The 16,810-nt window shown below is 40.8% G+C and overlaps 1 protein-coding gene across 1 annotated transcript in view; it reads left to right on the top strand.

The window, feature by feature from the left end:
• The window catches only part of PAPSS2 (3'-phosphoadenosine 5'-phosphosulfate synthase 2), a 102,890-nt gene that overhangs the window by 57,453 nt on the left and 28,627 nt on the right, over positions 1–16,810 (top strand). Inside the window, 7 exon segments of the mRNA XM_017868864.1 lie at positions 3,306–3,423; positions 7,122–7,357; positions 8,097–8,235; positions 8,790–8,908; positions 9,036–9,149; positions 10,111–10,222; positions 16,110–16,124. Of these exon segments, the coding sequence (XP_017724353.1) occupies positions 3,306–3,423; positions 7,122–7,357; positions 8,097–8,235; positions 8,790–8,908; positions 9,036–9,149; positions 10,111–10,222; positions 16,110–16,124 (853 nt within the window).

The raw sequence follows: 16,810 nt of genomic DNA, 5'->3' as shown, positions 1-16,810 counted from the left end.
TGCCACCATGCCCGGCTAATTTTGTATTTTTAGTAGTGACAGGGTTTCACCATATTGGCCAGGCTGGTCTCAAACTCCTGATCTCGTGATCTGCCCACCTCAGCCTCCCAAAGTGCTGAGATTACAGGTGTGAGCCACCGCACCCGGCCGGGTTGCCCTTTTGTTACTGAGTTGCCAGTGTGCTTTACATTTCTTCACATGGTGTGTGTATATATATATACACACACACACACACACACACACACACACACACACTCCTTCAGGGAGTGGAGCCCCAGTTACCTCATTTTTTTGTCTGTCTTTCTCCCCAGAATGATGCCAGGGATTCTTCTTTGTTTAGTACTATATTCCCAATGCTTCAGATTACCACTGGCACAGAGTAGGAGCTCAATAAACATTTACTGAAAGAATCAATAAATAATCAAGTGAACTGACTTTTGGGTCTGATATTCAGACACAACGTTCTTGACCTTAATGGCATTAATTAACAAGGAAATTGAAAAAAGGATATTTAAATGGTATCCTTGAGGTATTACATACGCTTGGCACCAAGGACACAGAATACCTTCAGGGGACTGGACATGGTGGCTTATGCCTGTAATCCCAGTGTTTCAGAAGGCTGAGGTGGGAGTATCACTTGGGCCCAGGAGTTGGAGATCAGCCTGGGCAACATGGTGAGACCCTATCTGTACAAAAAAAAAAAATCAGGCATGGTGGTGTGCATCTGTAGTCCCAGCTACTTCTCGGGCTGGGGTGGGAGGATAGCTGGATCCTGGGAGTTCAAGGCTGCAGTGAGGCCTGATTGCACCACTGAACTCCAATCGGGGTGACAGAGGAAGTCCCTGTCTCAAACAACAACAACAAAGCCCAAAACAGAATCCCTTCAGGGGATTTGTTCACCCAGGGGAGATGCTGCTAGACTATCTCATGGAGTGGCCTAATTTGTCCCCATATATGAGCCCTCTAGTGTAAGACATCATCTGCCACATTCTGGGACTATGCCCCCACTTCCAAGTCTTGGGTTCCGACCAGATTTGCTTAATGGATGAGCAGAACATCTAGCTTTAGAGGGTTTTAGGTAATTTCACCCAGCTGATCCCACTGTGCCTTTAACCACCTCCCTCTTGGCCCCCTCCAACACTGATAATGCCTGTTCCCTGACCATTGGCCCCTCTGCCTGGCTCTGTCTCACTAGCAGTCCCATCCCCACTCTGTGCTCTGCCTTTCTTAGCACCCCTAAAAGGCCAGGCAGGAAAGGACGGGACAAGTTGATTATGACGTCCCTTTCTAGCTCTAAGGAATTCAGTAATTCTCATTTTCACCCCTAAAGACATTTACCAGCAGTTGTAAATGGGGCTTTCCTAGTTTGACACCGAAAGGCCAGTAGGGCCCCTAAGTCTTGAAGCCATTTTCCTGGTCCCAGTCCAGCAGGTTCCATCCTATTGGGCTTGGGGGGTGTGTACAGTGAATAGTGAATCACCAGCATTCACGTTTATAGAGAACTTTGCCATTTGCATGTTCATATCTGTCATCTTATGTAAACTGCCAAACAGTTCTAGTTGTAGCCCTCTTTAGTTTCTATTTTCACAAAGTTTCTATTTCCCAAAGCAAAAAGAGGTGAGTTTTCATTTCTTTTTTTTCTTTTTTTCTTTCTTTTTTTTTTTTTTTTTGAGACAGGGTCTCGCTCTGTTGCCCGGGCTGGGTGTCACTCTGTTGCCCAGGCTGGAGTACAGTGGTGCAGCTCACTGCAGCCTTGGCCTTCTGGGTTCAAGTGATCCTCCCATCTCAGCCTCTCCAGTAATTGGGACTATAGGCACGTGCCACCATGCCTGGCTAATATGTTTTTATTTTTCATAGAGATGAGGTCTCACTATGTTGCCCAGGCTGATCTCAAACTCCTGAGCTTAAGCAATCCTCCCACCTTGACCTCCCAAAGTGCTGGGATTACAAGCATGAGCCACTGCTCCTGGCAGAGTTTTCGAAAACCTGCAGCTCTTGCTAAAAAAAGTTGGTGCTTTCTTAGTTCTGGTGGGTATGCATGTGTAATATTTAAAAGGCTCACAGATATTTACAGTTCAGAAACCTGGATTCTGTCTGTCATTAGAAATTCAATTACACACCACAGACATATATGAGTAGTTCCTAACCTTTTAATTTAACCATTATTATGGATTTTTCCCCCCTTGGATCACATGTTATTTTCTTTTAAGTCCACCAAAAACTGTATTTATTGGCTCACTTTACCTTTTTTATTCATCAGACTTATACCTCCCAGTCAGAGTTTAGAATCAGGATCAGGTAGTCTCTTACCTCACTAAGCTGATTTTATTACAGCCAAAATAAAGACATTTGATATTTGAATTAGCTTCCAAACCTAACAAGTGCATTTCCATTTCTGCTGGGCTTTTTGAAAGATTAAAAAGTTCATGCATTGACCCCTGAGAAAGTGGAAGCAAAGTTTAGTTCTTGTAAAGGAGTAGCCCTGTGTGTTCAGGGACTTCACTCTTGCCTTGTCTGTGATGTCTGAATGGGAGTAACGGGGATATTACTGACTTTAACCCTTTTCACTGTGATCTGGGCCTTTCTCTGGCTCTATAGGGACTGGGGTTCAACCACACCCACCCTAGTATTTCCTCAGCCACTGGAGTATTTGGGTTCTCAGTTCAAGCTCATAGGACTTGGGGAGAACATGCATTCATTGAAACAAAGACATTCCCCTAAGGTGCAAAAGTTAAAATGTCATGCAACCAGAACTATTACATAAAATCAAAAAGTGTCTAATTTGGATTATACTCTCAAAGGACCATGATGAGTATTCTAAAGTCAGTGTTTGTTTCTAAATTAATAGAATTGATAAATGTTATTCTGTTTGCCAATTATAGAAGAAGAGATGCAGTTGGGGAAGACTATTAATGTAATGTGAAATTGCATTATAATTGTATTATTTAGCAGGTTGTGTTGCATGAACCAATGAAATTTGATGCTGTAATTTAAAAATAATTATTTTATGGAAGCAAAACTGCTTATGAATAACATTAAGTGAAATGCAGAATGAATAACTTAGGTATGTAGACTCACAGCTAAGAAATATATAAACATGTAGCTCATGGCTCAGGGTAATCTGCAGAAATGAAAAAAATTATATTAGAATGGACAAGGGTGAGTCTCTTTCAAAATATTTTTTGTATAAGTTGTTACACATATCAGTTTTGCAATTAAAAGTTTAAGATGGATTTATATTGGCTCCAGTGAAGAGTATGTGTTTTATTAACTAATACTGTGCTTGATTTTGTCTTATTTTATAGGAGTACCAGCAGAAATCCACCAATGTAGTCTATCAGGCCCACCATGTGAGCAGGAATAAGAGAGGGCAAGTGGTTGGAACAAGGGGTGGGTTCCGAGGATGTACCGTGTGGCTAACAGGTATGTCATGTTCAGATATATATATATAGCAAACTGACATGTGACACAATTTTATGGAAATTAGTGTAACGTATTACGTGCTTGTTTTATCATTAGAAGGAGGCTGAGAGATGTAGTAGAAAGCCTGGGTGTTAGTCCTAACCCTACCATCAGTGAGAAATAGAGTCAAGGTCAACTATAGAAATAAGAGTCTGATCAAGTCAACTCTGAAAGTCTCTAGTTGTCACTTTTCTCCTCTTTGGCAGGAAAGGATGGGACAAGATGATTATGACATCTGCTTTCAGTGCTGAGGGATTCAATAATTCTCATGTTCATCCCTAAACATATTTACTGGCAGTTATGAATGAGGCTTTCCTAATTTGACATCAAGCATTTGGCTGTCCATAAGGTTTTGGATGTTTAGAGATATTTGTTATTGTTGCCTAATGTTTTGACATTCTAGGAGACTATTTCACTTACTATATAAACTAACAAACAAACATAAGAATCTGTACAAGAAGGAAAACTAGTAATTTCCATTTGGCTGAGGATTGCCCTTGTTTATAGAAATAACTTGCTGCTGCTGAGGTGACTGAATGACTCTCCCCTTTCTTGTGTTTTTATAGCCACAGAATGTCAAAGCTAAGAATTAGTGACAGAACTGGAATTAGAACCTGACTCCCAGTAGCTGGCCCCAGGCTATTACCTTATACTCTGAGTCCAAGGTAGACAAAATTATGTCTGGACTCAAAAGGAAAATCCAATTTCATTTCATAGACAACAGTTTTCAAATGGAATGAGCCCACCTGCAAAACTATGTTTATTCAGGTTATAACATGTTTTCTAACCTGAAGCTCACTCTAAACAATCTGGCAGCTAGGGACCTGCCTTGCATGTTTTCTTGCTATCCTAAGTCTTTGCCCTTTTCTGTCCCAACCAGCCTCATTCTTGTCCTCTTCAAGTTTTTTCCTTGTGCCTTTGGTTTCCTGGTTTCATTCATGCCTGGACTGTGCATCAAAGCAACTTTCTGCAGCCTCCAGTGCAAGGACAGACAGAGAGCACGGAACCTGCTGTGCTCAAATATGCACCATCCTTCTGTCATTACTCCTGAAATGTTCACCTCAGCTCCCCCAAAGAGACGTAATTGCAGCAGTAGGTACAGCTGTATTCTAGAAGACCCCCTCCTGTTCTATGTTGCCCTTCATGCAGAGATCACTGGTGAAAACAACTTTCGTGTTGGGCTATACACACAAAGTCCATTTTCTCTAATGTGACACCCCTTGGAAAGAAAAAGAGAACTGGTAGAAGAGAAACATATCTTTCTCCTTCTGTACTCTTAAAATGAATTATCCTTTCATTAGAGGAAGAAAAGAATAGATGGAAAATTTTAAAAATCAAGGCTGGGCTTGGTAGCCCATGTCTGTAATCCCAGCACTTTGGGAGGCCAATTTGGGTGGATCACCTGATGTCAGGAGTTCAAGACCAGCCTGGCCAACATAGCAAAACCCTGTCTCTCTACTAAAAATACAAAAATTAGCCGGGCATGGTGGTGCACGCCTGTAATCCCAGCTGCTCGGGAAGCTGAGGCAGGAGAATCACTTGAACACAGGAGGCGGAGTTTGCAGGGAGCCGAGATCCGCCACTGCACTCCAGCCTGGGTGACAGAATGACACTCCATCTCAAAAAATAAAAATAGAAAATTAAATTAAATTTAAAAGTCATTTTTTCTAATTTATTTTTTATTCTTATGTTAAAAGGTAGACTGTTGACCAGGCAGACCAGAAGAAACAAAATATTTTAAATCCATAGACTCAGATTTTAGCCCCAACTCCACCTCCATGAGCTATGTGACTTTGGACAAGCCAGTTAGGCTCTCTAAGCCTCAGTTTTCTTATTTGTACAATGAGAATAAAGACAGTACCTGACTTATGGAGGGGTTTATAGAACTAAATCAATAAAAGACAAATGCACTTTGCACAGTGCTTGGCACACAGTTATCAGTAACTGTAATTAGTGTTACCTTAATGTATGAAAGTATGTGTGCCAACAATCTGGTTACATATACTTACTGTAATTTAACTCTTAGTTTCCTGAGAACTGAAGCAAAATGGAAGGACATTTCTGTTATTTCTCTCATTTTCTGACATGAGAGAACACAACAGAGATTCAGGAGTGCCATTTCCCCTACCCTATAACCTGACATAAATACTAAGAAGAATTTATCACTTATGTCTTTATTCAAATGAAAAGGAATAACAGAATTACAGACAATTACCTTAAAAAATGATTTAGTGAAGTTAGTGTTGACACGTTCTTCATATAGCCGTTTCTTCTAATGGTCCTCTGTCAAAGCCAAGGGCATGGCTTTAAACTATAACTAAAAGTATGGAGACTATTTATTTACCTTTTGCAGATCACCTTTCGCCCCCAAATCTTCCTTCCTCTCTGTCCTTCATTCCTGCTTTTCCCACCTTTTTCCTCTTTCCTGCTGTAGTCTTCTCTGTATGAACGTCTTGGCTTTTTTCCTCTGTCATGCCCAGGTGCTGTTGGACGGAAGCTTGGCACCATGAAATATTCTTAGGTTCAGAGATCTTTAGGACAAAGATCCTAAAATCCTAAAGGACTCATTTTGTTTTAGAGTGCTAGCCTTTAGGGTAGTTCAGATTTCAACTGTTAAATAATTTGGGCGGGTTGTGTTTACCTTTCTTCTTATGTTCCTCCTCCTATGGAAATTACAAAGTGTGTTCCCGATCATTGTGCTTTGAAACCGTGGTGGAAGCCACATGGTAACTCTTTTCTCATATAAAGATTCTAGAGAATCTTTACACTGAAGAGTGTGACATATGGCAGCTCTGAATACATCTGCTCCCTAGCTCAGGCCGGCTTTCTGTCTTTATGTTTTGAGAGTCATTTTGGAAACATCTCGAAGCCAAAGGACAGCACGCGGGCTCTGTGAGACGGTTGTTCAGTGGCATCCACAAGGGAGGGGGACTTACCATTCTCCGGGGGCTGGCTGTTCCCCTGCATTCCGGCTGATTGCTGACTTTGAAGGATATGAGACCACTGTCACCACATCTTTTGCTTTTTTCAAGAGAATACGGTATCTGGATTTGTATATACAACTTCCTTTGTGCTTTGGAGACAAGGCCTCGCTCTGTTACACAGGTTGGAGTGTAACTGCAGCCTTGACTTCCCAGGCTCAAGGGGTCTTCCCACCTCAGCCTCCTGAGTAGCTGGGACCACAGGTGTGCACCACCACACCTGGCTATTTGTTTGTTTTGTTTTTTGAGGATGCAGGGTCTCACTATGTTCCCCAGGCTAGTTTTGAACTCCTGGGCTCAAGTGATCCTCCCACCTTGGCCTCCCAAAATGCTGGGATTACAGGCATGAGCCCATGCCCAGCCTGTATGACAACTTTCTAATCTTTAAAACATTCTGCAGCCCAAACAGAACACATCGAGGACCACATGTAGCCCCCAAATCTCCCTATTTATGAAGCCTGCTTGCTTTGAAAAGCTATAATTCTAACACAGGACAAATAGTTATTTCAAAATTTGACAGAAATGTAAGTATTTGCCTTGTAGTCAACTGCACTGATTTCTTTCTTTCTTTCTTTCTTTTTTTAGATTTAGTTATATTTAAAATTGCTGGATTAGTTCACAATTTGTCATCTTAAACTATCCAGGCCGATGTCAGTCTGCTTTATCTGTTCTGAACAGGTCTCTCTGGCGCTGGAAAAACAACAATAAGTTTTGCCCTGGAGGAGTACCTTGTCTCCCATGCCATCCCTTGTTACTCCCTGGATGGGGACAACGTCCGTCATGGCCTTAACAAAAATCTTGGATTCTCTCCTGGGGACAGAGAGGAAAATATCCGCCGGATTGCTGAGGTGGCTAAGCTGTTTGCTGATGCTGGCCTGGTCTGCATTACCAGCTTTATTTCTCCATTCGCAAAGGTAAAAAAAAAAAAAAAAAAAAAAAAAAAAGGCACTGCACACTATTCCCCCGCACAGTGCAAGTGCTCTTCAACTGCTAGGGAAGGAATCAGGTAGGGTGGGCATAAGAATGTCTCCTTTCAATTTGCCGACTATTTCTTCCCCCCATCACAGGCTCTCTCATTTCCTCTATTTAATATTGGTTACGTAAAGAGAGTTCCTTCCTTTCCAGATGCCAGGGCACCAGTGGACATAAATCCTTCCATGTTCACAATTATAAGGAACATTTGGTCAGAGTCGAAGGGAAGAGAAAGTTAAACAAGAGAAACTCTAAAGCTCTGTAATTTTAGTTGTCAGAAAAAGGATCTAGCTAAAGAAAAGAGCAGTTCACAGCCAAAGCTTCGGGTTCTATGTGTTTAATGCTGACATCACTGAGGTGGAGTGTCACTCTTCTTTTAAGTCAGGAAATTTCTGGGAGCCAAACATCAGATGTAGCTTAGAACACATCCTTTGAATGAAATGCTCTCATATGGCCAGTGCTTTCCTGCTAGGAGGGCCTATTTTCCATTGTTTTCTGTGAAAGTCCTTGAGAGAGCTGTGTTTACCAGAGTGAAATTTCTGGACTTTCTCTGAAGCACTCTGCAAAGCACAAACACCAGTGTTATCTCAAGGCTATTGAAAACCAAAGTACACAGTGTTTTGTGATTTAGAATTTCACCATGAAACCTCTTTTTACATTCTTAAACATATTGCTTTTCAGGATCGTGAGAATGCCCGCAAAATACATGAATCAGCAGGGCTGCCATTCTTTGAAATATTTGTAGATGCACCTCTAAATATTTGTGAAAGCAGAGACGTCAAAGGCCTCTACAAAAAGGCGAGAGCTGGGGAGATTAAAGGTAAGAGAATCGGCTAGCAGCATCTTTACCAGTTACTTAGGCTGTCAGTCCTTATTTTGTCCTCAGAAATCTGCCTTGAGTTTCAAACTCTCTTTTCCAAAATTGCATATAACATGCACAACTTTTTATCACATCATGATATATTCGATATGCCCAGAGGCTTATTAAAATGTAGGGTTTTATTTTTAAGAATTGTCATCTCAGCCATATGCAATAAAGTTCAGAGAACTAGAATGGATATTTATATGTGAGTGTGTGTAGAGGAGTGTTTCAAGTTCTTCCTTACTCTTGTCTTCCTTTTTGATTTTAATCATCTGCCGAGGGCTTCAACTTACCCAGCCAGCTTTTGTTGACAATTTGGGGCTGTCCATATTGAAAATACAGCTATTTATTTTCTTAGTTATGGCTAGAAGTCAAGGATGGCTGTTTGACCTTTTCTGTTAAAATGTGAATTTTCAGTTGAATACATTATTCCAACATGTGTTTTGCCTTATTGATTAAAAAGGTTATTCTGTCAATACGGATGTGATGATTGTCACCCATATGCCTTGCAGGATTTACAGGTATCGATTCTGATTATGAGAAACCTGAAACTCCTGAGCGTGTGCTTAAAACCAATTTGTCCACAGTGAGTGACTGTGTCCAGCAGGTAGTGGAACTTCTGCAAGAGCAGGTAGGTGAACCGGTTGTCTTTTCTTTATATGTTTAATAAAATCATGAAAGACAATCTATGCCTCCTTACGGAAGCATTCTTTCTACAGTTTTCATTTCAAGTTTTTACCAGTTCTGTTTCATTTCAGAACATTGTACCCCATACTATAATCAAAGATATCCACGAACTCTTCGTGCTGGAAAACAAACTTGACCACGTCCGAGCTGAGGCTGAAACTCTCCCTTCATTATCAATTACTAAGGTAATTGGGTGCAGATTGGTCAAAGAATTAGGCTTAATATCAGTCATTATAATTTATTTATAATTACTTTAACAATAAGAAAGATATAAATAAGGTGCACTTAATGTCCACAAATAAAACACTCCTTTTTTGCCAAGTTTTTTTAACCTCTTCTCCAAAGAAATCTTTCACCAAGAATTGCCACAAGGCAGCTGATCAATGCCATGTATGGATGTGACTGGGAAAATAAATTCTGTATTTGCATTGGACAATTTTACATAGCTGTCATTGTACCAGTAAGTACATCTGGTAGAAAATATAGCCAAACCGGGATTTTGTGGATAAAAGAAAGAAAGAATAAACGATGAATTTTCAACTCAGTTGCATATTTTGGGAATAGATACAGCCTAAAAATGTTCAAATAAGTCATCTCAATATCTCAATATGAAATCTTTTCACCACTATTTCATTTTTTTTTTTTTTTTTTTTTTTTGAGACGGAGTCTTGCTCTGCTGCCCAGGCTGGCGTGCAGTGGCCGGATCTCAGCTCACTTCAAGCTCCGCCTCCCGGGTTCACGCCATTCTCCTGTCTCAGCCTCCCGAGTAGCTGGGACTACAGGCACCCGCCTCGTCGCCCGGCTAGTTTTTTTTTGTATTTTTTAGTAGAGACGGGGTTTCACCGTATTAGCCAGGATGGTCTCGATCTCCTGACCTCATGATCCGCCCGTCTCGGCCTCCCAAAGTGCTGGGATTACAGGCTTGAGCCACCGCGCCCGGCCTTCACCACTATTTCATAGTAAATTTCCGAACTTAAATCTTTCTGGCCCTTAGATCATGGGTTAACATAACAGTTGGGAACACTTAAAACGTAGAAGATCCTGCCCTTATCCTCTTGTTAAATGAATAAGAAAGGACCTTCCTGGGGCCAGATGCCTGGAAAACAGAACTTACGAAAATGTTCAACTACTTTTTGTGTTTTGCAGCTGGATCTCCAGTGGGTCCAGGTTTTGAGCGAAGGCTGGGCCACTCCCCTCAAAGGTTTCATGAGGGAGAAGGAGTACTTACAAGTTATGCACTTTGACACCCTGCTAGATGGTATGTTTTTGTTGTTGTTTCTTACTCTTTGTTGTTAAAGGAGAAAAAGAATCTTTCCCAGAAGTTTTGCAGGAACAGGAAGTTAGTCTTTGGTTTGCAAATGTTATTGCAAAACTATTTGGATCATTTACAGTGTGCTCCATTGTATTATGTTTAAGCTTCCATTTTTAGGATTTTTTTGGTTGTTCTCAAGATTGTTCCTTTAAAACTAAGGAACTGAAAAATGGTTCTTAAGCCAAGAAAAACACGTCTGTTTCACCTCCACTTGCTCTTTGCTGGTGCTGATATTCAGAAGGTAGCACTCAGAAGTACCATTGCCACCTGCTAGGGACATTCCTGGGGCAGCCAAGATGAGGTCAGCACATGTTCCTGACGTCCATGGCACCCCCCACCCTCCAGGTTGCTCGTGTCAAGCATTATTGCAACAACTGCTTTCTTTGGTGCATGCTGAAGTGTCAGTGCTCATGCCCACACATGAAATATATTAAAATGGTTTCATCCACTACACTCTAACAAAAGAGCATTAAGGCAGCTTTCTGGCCATAAGCTGAATGGCTTTTAGGAAAGCTATCTGGTCAAGCTCAGAAGCATGTGTTATTGAGAAGACTTCCAGACCCTTCTATGATCATTTCCTTCCTAGAACTGCCTGAGCTTATCGAATACATTTATCTATTTCAAGACCTTTGGGGAATGGCCGCTAAGTGGGGAAGGAGTAGGGGGAGAGTCACACTGAATTTGTAATACTGAGCAGGGCTCCAAGCCTTTGAGGAAGAAAAATCAAATAAGATGTTCCTTTTTGGAAAAGATGTTCATGTCCTGTGTTTGTGCCTTTGCCTGGGGAATGGGGCATGAACTCAATCAGAACTCAAAGACTGATCAGCATGGACCCTCCTTCCTTATTCTTTTGCTGTGACAGATAACACTCCAAAACCTGAATCCTTCACTTCTCAGATTAAATAATATTCCCCAAAGACACTTAGTTTACTTCTAGCTTGCTTTAACAACAACAATAATAATCCATATCTCTATACCACGTCTCTGTTTTCAAAGCATTTTCTCGGGCATTATTTCATTTGATCCTCACAAAAACCCTATAAAATAGTTAGCAATTATTATCCCACTTTACAGATGAGGAAACTGGCCTCAGATTAAGGGATTTGCTGAAGTTCATAACATTCATAAGTGAAGGCCCAAGACCAGAGTCGAGAATCTTAGGACTCCTGGCCCAGTGCTCCTTACATACCAGGCTGCTCTCCTGATGTCCTTTCCAATAGAATCTATAAGGCCTGATGGTCTACAAGGAAGGCTGACTTTTATCTTGACGTCTTGATTTTGACACATGGTGAACACTGGCTGCCTGAAGCAAAGGTCATTGAACTTAGCAGCTAGCCATGAGCAAGAGGTTGATTTTGAGCATGTGAACAGAGCTGTGGCCAAAAGACAAGACAAGTGAACTACATTGAAAGAGGGGGCCTCCTTACAGACAACAAGGTGCTGTTGACCTTGGATAAGCATTCCTTTCATAAAGAAAAACACCAGGGTGGTGGAAGTAGTTGCAGAGGTCAGTGTTAATGGAAATCAGGGGTCCTTAGCCTGGGATCTAGGACTTCAGGGTGGGCTAACAAAAAATCCTAGAGGCAAAAATGTTTGTGTTTTGATAAGGGAAGGAAGGAACATTTTCCTGGGTTGAGGATTTATGGCTTTTGATAGATTCTGTTTTTTCCTTTAATGTTTTTATTTCTTAGAGACAGAGTCTTGCTCCATCACCCAGGCTGGAGTGCAGTGGCATGAGCATAGCTTACTGAACCCTTGAACTCCTGAATTCAAGCAATCCTCCCGCCTCTGCTTCCTAGGTAGCTGGTACTACAGGCATGCACCACCATGCCTGGCCTATTTCTAAATTTGTTTTGTAGAGATAAGGTCTATGTTGCCCAGGGATAAGGTCTCACAATGTTGCCCGGGTTGATCTTGAATTCCTTTCCTCAAGTAATCCTCCTGCCTTGGCCTTGCAAAGTGCTATTACAGACAACAAATTCTTGAAAGAGTCTGTGATCCAAAAAGATGAAGAACAGCTAATGCAGATAATCCATCTGGATTATTTAGGCAAAATCTCTAGCCTTCCTTTTACACTGTCTCAATTTCATTTTATGGGAGTTCTTCAACTTGCAAAATGCATTGATTTTCTTTTTTCTTTTTGAGACAGAGTCTTGCTCTGTCACCCAGGCCAAAGTGCAGTGGCATGATCTCGGCTCACTGCAACTTCTGCCTCCTGGGTTCAAGCCATTCTCCTGAGTAGCTGGGACTACAGGTGCATGCCACCATGCTTGGCTAATTTTTGTGTTTTTAGTAGAGACAGGGTTTCACCATGTTGGCCAGGCTGGTCTTGAACTCCTTGACCTCAGATGATCTGCCTGCCTCAGCCTCCCAAAGTGCTGAGATTACAGGTGTGAGCTGCTGTACCCTGCCAACCCATTGATTTTCTATTTCTTATTTGATGCTCACTATCATGAAGTGGATGAAGCACTTATTATTGCTCCCACTCTCCATGTAATCCAGATGTCATGTAATCCAGATGTCTGTCTACCAGCCAGGGGATATGAATGAGGTTACCTTCCCATTAATACTTGAAGCCTACTAGTTCCAAGCCCCTACCTGCTCATGCAGAAAGCCCAGTTCTTTCCAAAGCTTACCCAAGTGTTTTTGGAAGTCCCCAAGGGGTATGTTTCCTGTGTTCCTGAGTCAGGGCCCCAGCCATGTGCCACTTGCTGTGTGGTTCTGTGAATCTGTCTGTACCCAGAAGTACAGATCCTGCTGGGTCACTCCAGCCACCAAAGTTTTGGTACCAGTAGGGCTGTCGCAGTTTATGGACTGTTCTTCAAGTGGGAAAAATGTTTCCTTCCTCTGTATTAACTTCAGTTGAAGACTGTCTAGGAGGTTGCTTTAGTTCCACAGTATTAGAGAATTGAGTGGGGCAACTCTTGTAAGCTGTATAGATCCCTTTATCCTCATGTGGCTCCAGTGTGGCTCTGTCAGGAGGGTTCAAGACCAGATGTTGTGCTATTTCCATATCCTTTCCCCTTCCAACCTGCAGGGCCTGTTTCTGAAACTTTCTGTAAGACTCTTCTTTTCCCTGTGGGAATTATCTGCTGGTTCTACCATCTACCTCTGCAAACAGAGTCCACTGGACATACTTATGCAACCCCAGTTATGATCAGGATTCAGAGCTCTGCACAGCCCATGGAAGCATCCTAAATGCCTGTGTAAATTGATTAATAAAAATAGATAATCACAGATATGATGTGCTGCCCACCCCTACCATTCACTGTATGTTAACTTAGTTTGGGCCTAAGTAGAGGCAGAATATCACAGTGGATGAGAGTGTGAGCTGTGAAGTTAAACTGTCTAGGTTTGTATGTCAGTGATTAGCTATGAACCTGGGCCAAATTACTTAAACTCTCTGGGCTTTGTTCCTTCATCTGTATAATGGGGATGTTAATAACTGTACCTACCTCATTGGATGTTGACAGTTTAAAAGAATCCCTGATTCAGTAGTCAGTATTTCAAACATGTTAGCTATTATGAACAAACCACTCTGCATACAGTTAAAAGAATTTGTCAGGCATGGTGGTTCATGACTGTAGTCCCAGCTGCTCAGAGCCTAAGGCGGGAGGATCACTTGAGCCCAGGAGCTAGAGTCTCACCTGGACAACATAGGGAAACTTTGTCTCTAAAAATAAATTCATAAATAAAAGGACTTGGAGTCTTGAAGAGACTAAGTGACTTTATCCCTAGTCACATCAGCTAGCCAACAGATATTCACTGAATGCCCCCATGTGCCAGGCTTTGTTTAGCGGCTGGAGATAGAATGGTAATGAAGGCAGGTGAGCTTTCTGAGAAATACAGCACAGTCATTTTCTGAGACCTAGTCCAGTAGGTCCTTCCCGCCCCCCATCAGTGGTTGTGAAACTTTCTTTTTTATTTTATTTTTCTTATTTTATTTTTTGAGACAGAGTCTCACTCTGTTGCCCAGGCTGGAGTGCAGTGGTGCGGTCTCTGCTTACTGCAACGTCCGCCTCCTGGGTTCAAGCAATTCTTCTGCCTCAGCCTACCAACTAGCTGGGATAGGCACTCACCACCAAGCCCAGGTAATTATTGTATTTAGTAGAGATGGGGTTTCACCATATTAGCCAGGCTGGTCTTGAACTCCTGACCTCAAGTGATCTGCCCACCTCAGCCTCCCAAAGTGCTAGGATTAGAACCATGAGCCACTGCACGTGGCCAAAATGTTCTTTTTTAAACCAGAGAATTATTTATTTCATTTCAAAAATCAGAGGCAATATATACAACAAAATGGAACTACCCCACTGCCCCAGTAGAAGGGAGTAGGGGCTTGGGCTCCATCTCACCTGGAGAGCAGCCTGAAGGGTATCAGGAAGAAGCCGGTTGAAATGCAGCAACAGAGGCTCCTGACAGTGCCTCGCCTCATGGCATTTAGACTGAGCAGACATTTAAATACTAAAAAGTGATTTATTTATATGTCAGAATGTTGGGCAAGATATCATTCATATAGATATCATTTAATTGTAAACAATTCATGAAGGTTTGAGTCACTGCCATTGAAAATTTGAAATGATCTCTATAGCCACAGACATGTGCCCACTTTTGTCTTCCTTCAACAATTGCAAATTTCTTGATTGCCCTACAATCTGTAAGCAACATTGTTTTTATTCTGACCATGTCTCCTAAAATATTTTGTTGGTTTTAATTTTCTCAACGGTCTATATTTTGAGAAATATAAACCTAAAATTAAAATAAATTTAAAATAAAATTTAAAATAAAATAGTTCTGTCTACTCAGTCCAAAAGCCAAAAAAAAAAAAAAAAAAAAAAAAAACAAAACAAAAACCAAATAACTTGTTAGAGTTTATGATAATTGTATAGTATGAGTCACTCCATATATTACTCAAGAATCTATGTTTATATCAGTGTATCATATCACTTTATTTCTCACTGGAAGTATAGTTTCAGGGTTGTCACAGACCCTTTGGTAATAAATGTCACATCTAAATGTAAAAATGGAACCTCAAGCTTGCGTTGACTGAGGGCATCCAAGTAGGATCAAGACAGGGGCCTTGTGAGACTCCATCATTTAATGGCTATTCTTCCGCAGCTCTGAGTTTCCAAGGCATGGTGTGAGAGCACTCTGCATATATCACCGGCACTTATTGAGCACCAATTGTGTTCTGACACTGGAGTTTGACATAGATTATTACATTTAATCAGGATAATACCACTGTGAAGATATTTTGTCCACTTGAGAAAATATGTATTAGAAAGGTTAAATAACTTATTTGAAGCCTACACTTAAATCCAGGTTGTCCTGGATCTAACATTGGTGCTTGTTATACTGGGCATATTTTCATGTCCTCTAACCATGTGAAATTCTAGGATGTTCTAGGGCAGTTTGCTTCTATACTTGCTCCCGAAGCGTAGTTTGGAAACTATTCAACAGTGGTTATAGGATCACATGTTTGCAAGAGAAAACTTCTTGGTGAAGCTGGAGGGGATATTAACATATGTTATAATTATTTTAAAGCAGATATCTCTTCCCAGTGGAAGGAAAAATAAATAAATAAAAAATTAGAAAACCAGATAAACATCTGAACAATGCTTTTAGATTGTATTGGACATTCCATACAAGTTCTGATTTCACCAGCTTTTTGCTGTTATATACTCTCTATTGTTAAAAATAGCATGACGAAACTAGTATATTTATATGTTGTATATGTGAAGTGTCATAACAGGAATTTGCTCTTTGACATTGTTGCTGTAAGATTCTTTTGGTGGAGAGCTGAAAATGTTTCTTAACTGTGTTTATATTTCCCTAGGCATGGCCCTTCCTGGTATGTACTTTAACTTTTCCAAGTAGCTAAATTATTATAATTAGATATGTTACATTAACTGGAAATGGTTAAGAACATAACTAAAAGAAAATCTACATTAACCAGTTGGAATCGCTATTAGTTCATGATCCAACCAGCTATAGTGGAATAACACTGTAATTTTCTTTTGATTGGAGTCCAAACAACAGGAAATTTCTTGACCAGATGTAGCTATTGTGTATAATGTAGCATTTGGCTGACAAAAGTAAACTTGTTTCTAAATTGTCATTGCACATTTTGTTCCTGAGTCTTTTACATTTATGATCCTCTTCCAATGACCAAATGAGGACCAATTGGTCCTCATTTAGTTTCAAAAATCTGGAAATTTTTTTCTACGGTGTTTATAAAAGATTTTAAGTTGATGAAGAATAAATCAATGTAAACTGAATGTACCTGGTTGGATTGTGTATGATTGTACTTCATTTGTTTACAATGTATGATTATGCATGTACTTAATTTCAAGCCATTATGATTGCTTGTTATGGAACTGGGAGTCAATATACATTTGCTGTGACTGTAAACTTCTGCATTGTACAAAAATGAAAAGGTAAAATTCTGAATATGTCATCTGTCTTTGATATTGCTTTCATCATTGTTGTTTTTCCTTTAAAAAGCCCGGTTAAGCAATAAGGAGTAATTTAGGTTTT

The sequence above is a fragment of the Rhinopithecus bieti genome, unplaced genomic scaffold, assembly GCF_001698545.2.
Source record: "Rhinopithecus bieti isolate Rb0 unplaced genomic scaffold, ASM169854v2 scaffold_4655, whole genome shotgun sequence".
Classification (NCBI taxonomy): domain Eukaryota; kingdom Metazoa; phylum Chordata; class Mammalia; order Primates; family Cercopithecidae; genus Rhinopithecus; species Rhinopithecus bieti.
This window is presented reverse-complemented; position numbering and strand designations above follow the sequence as displayed.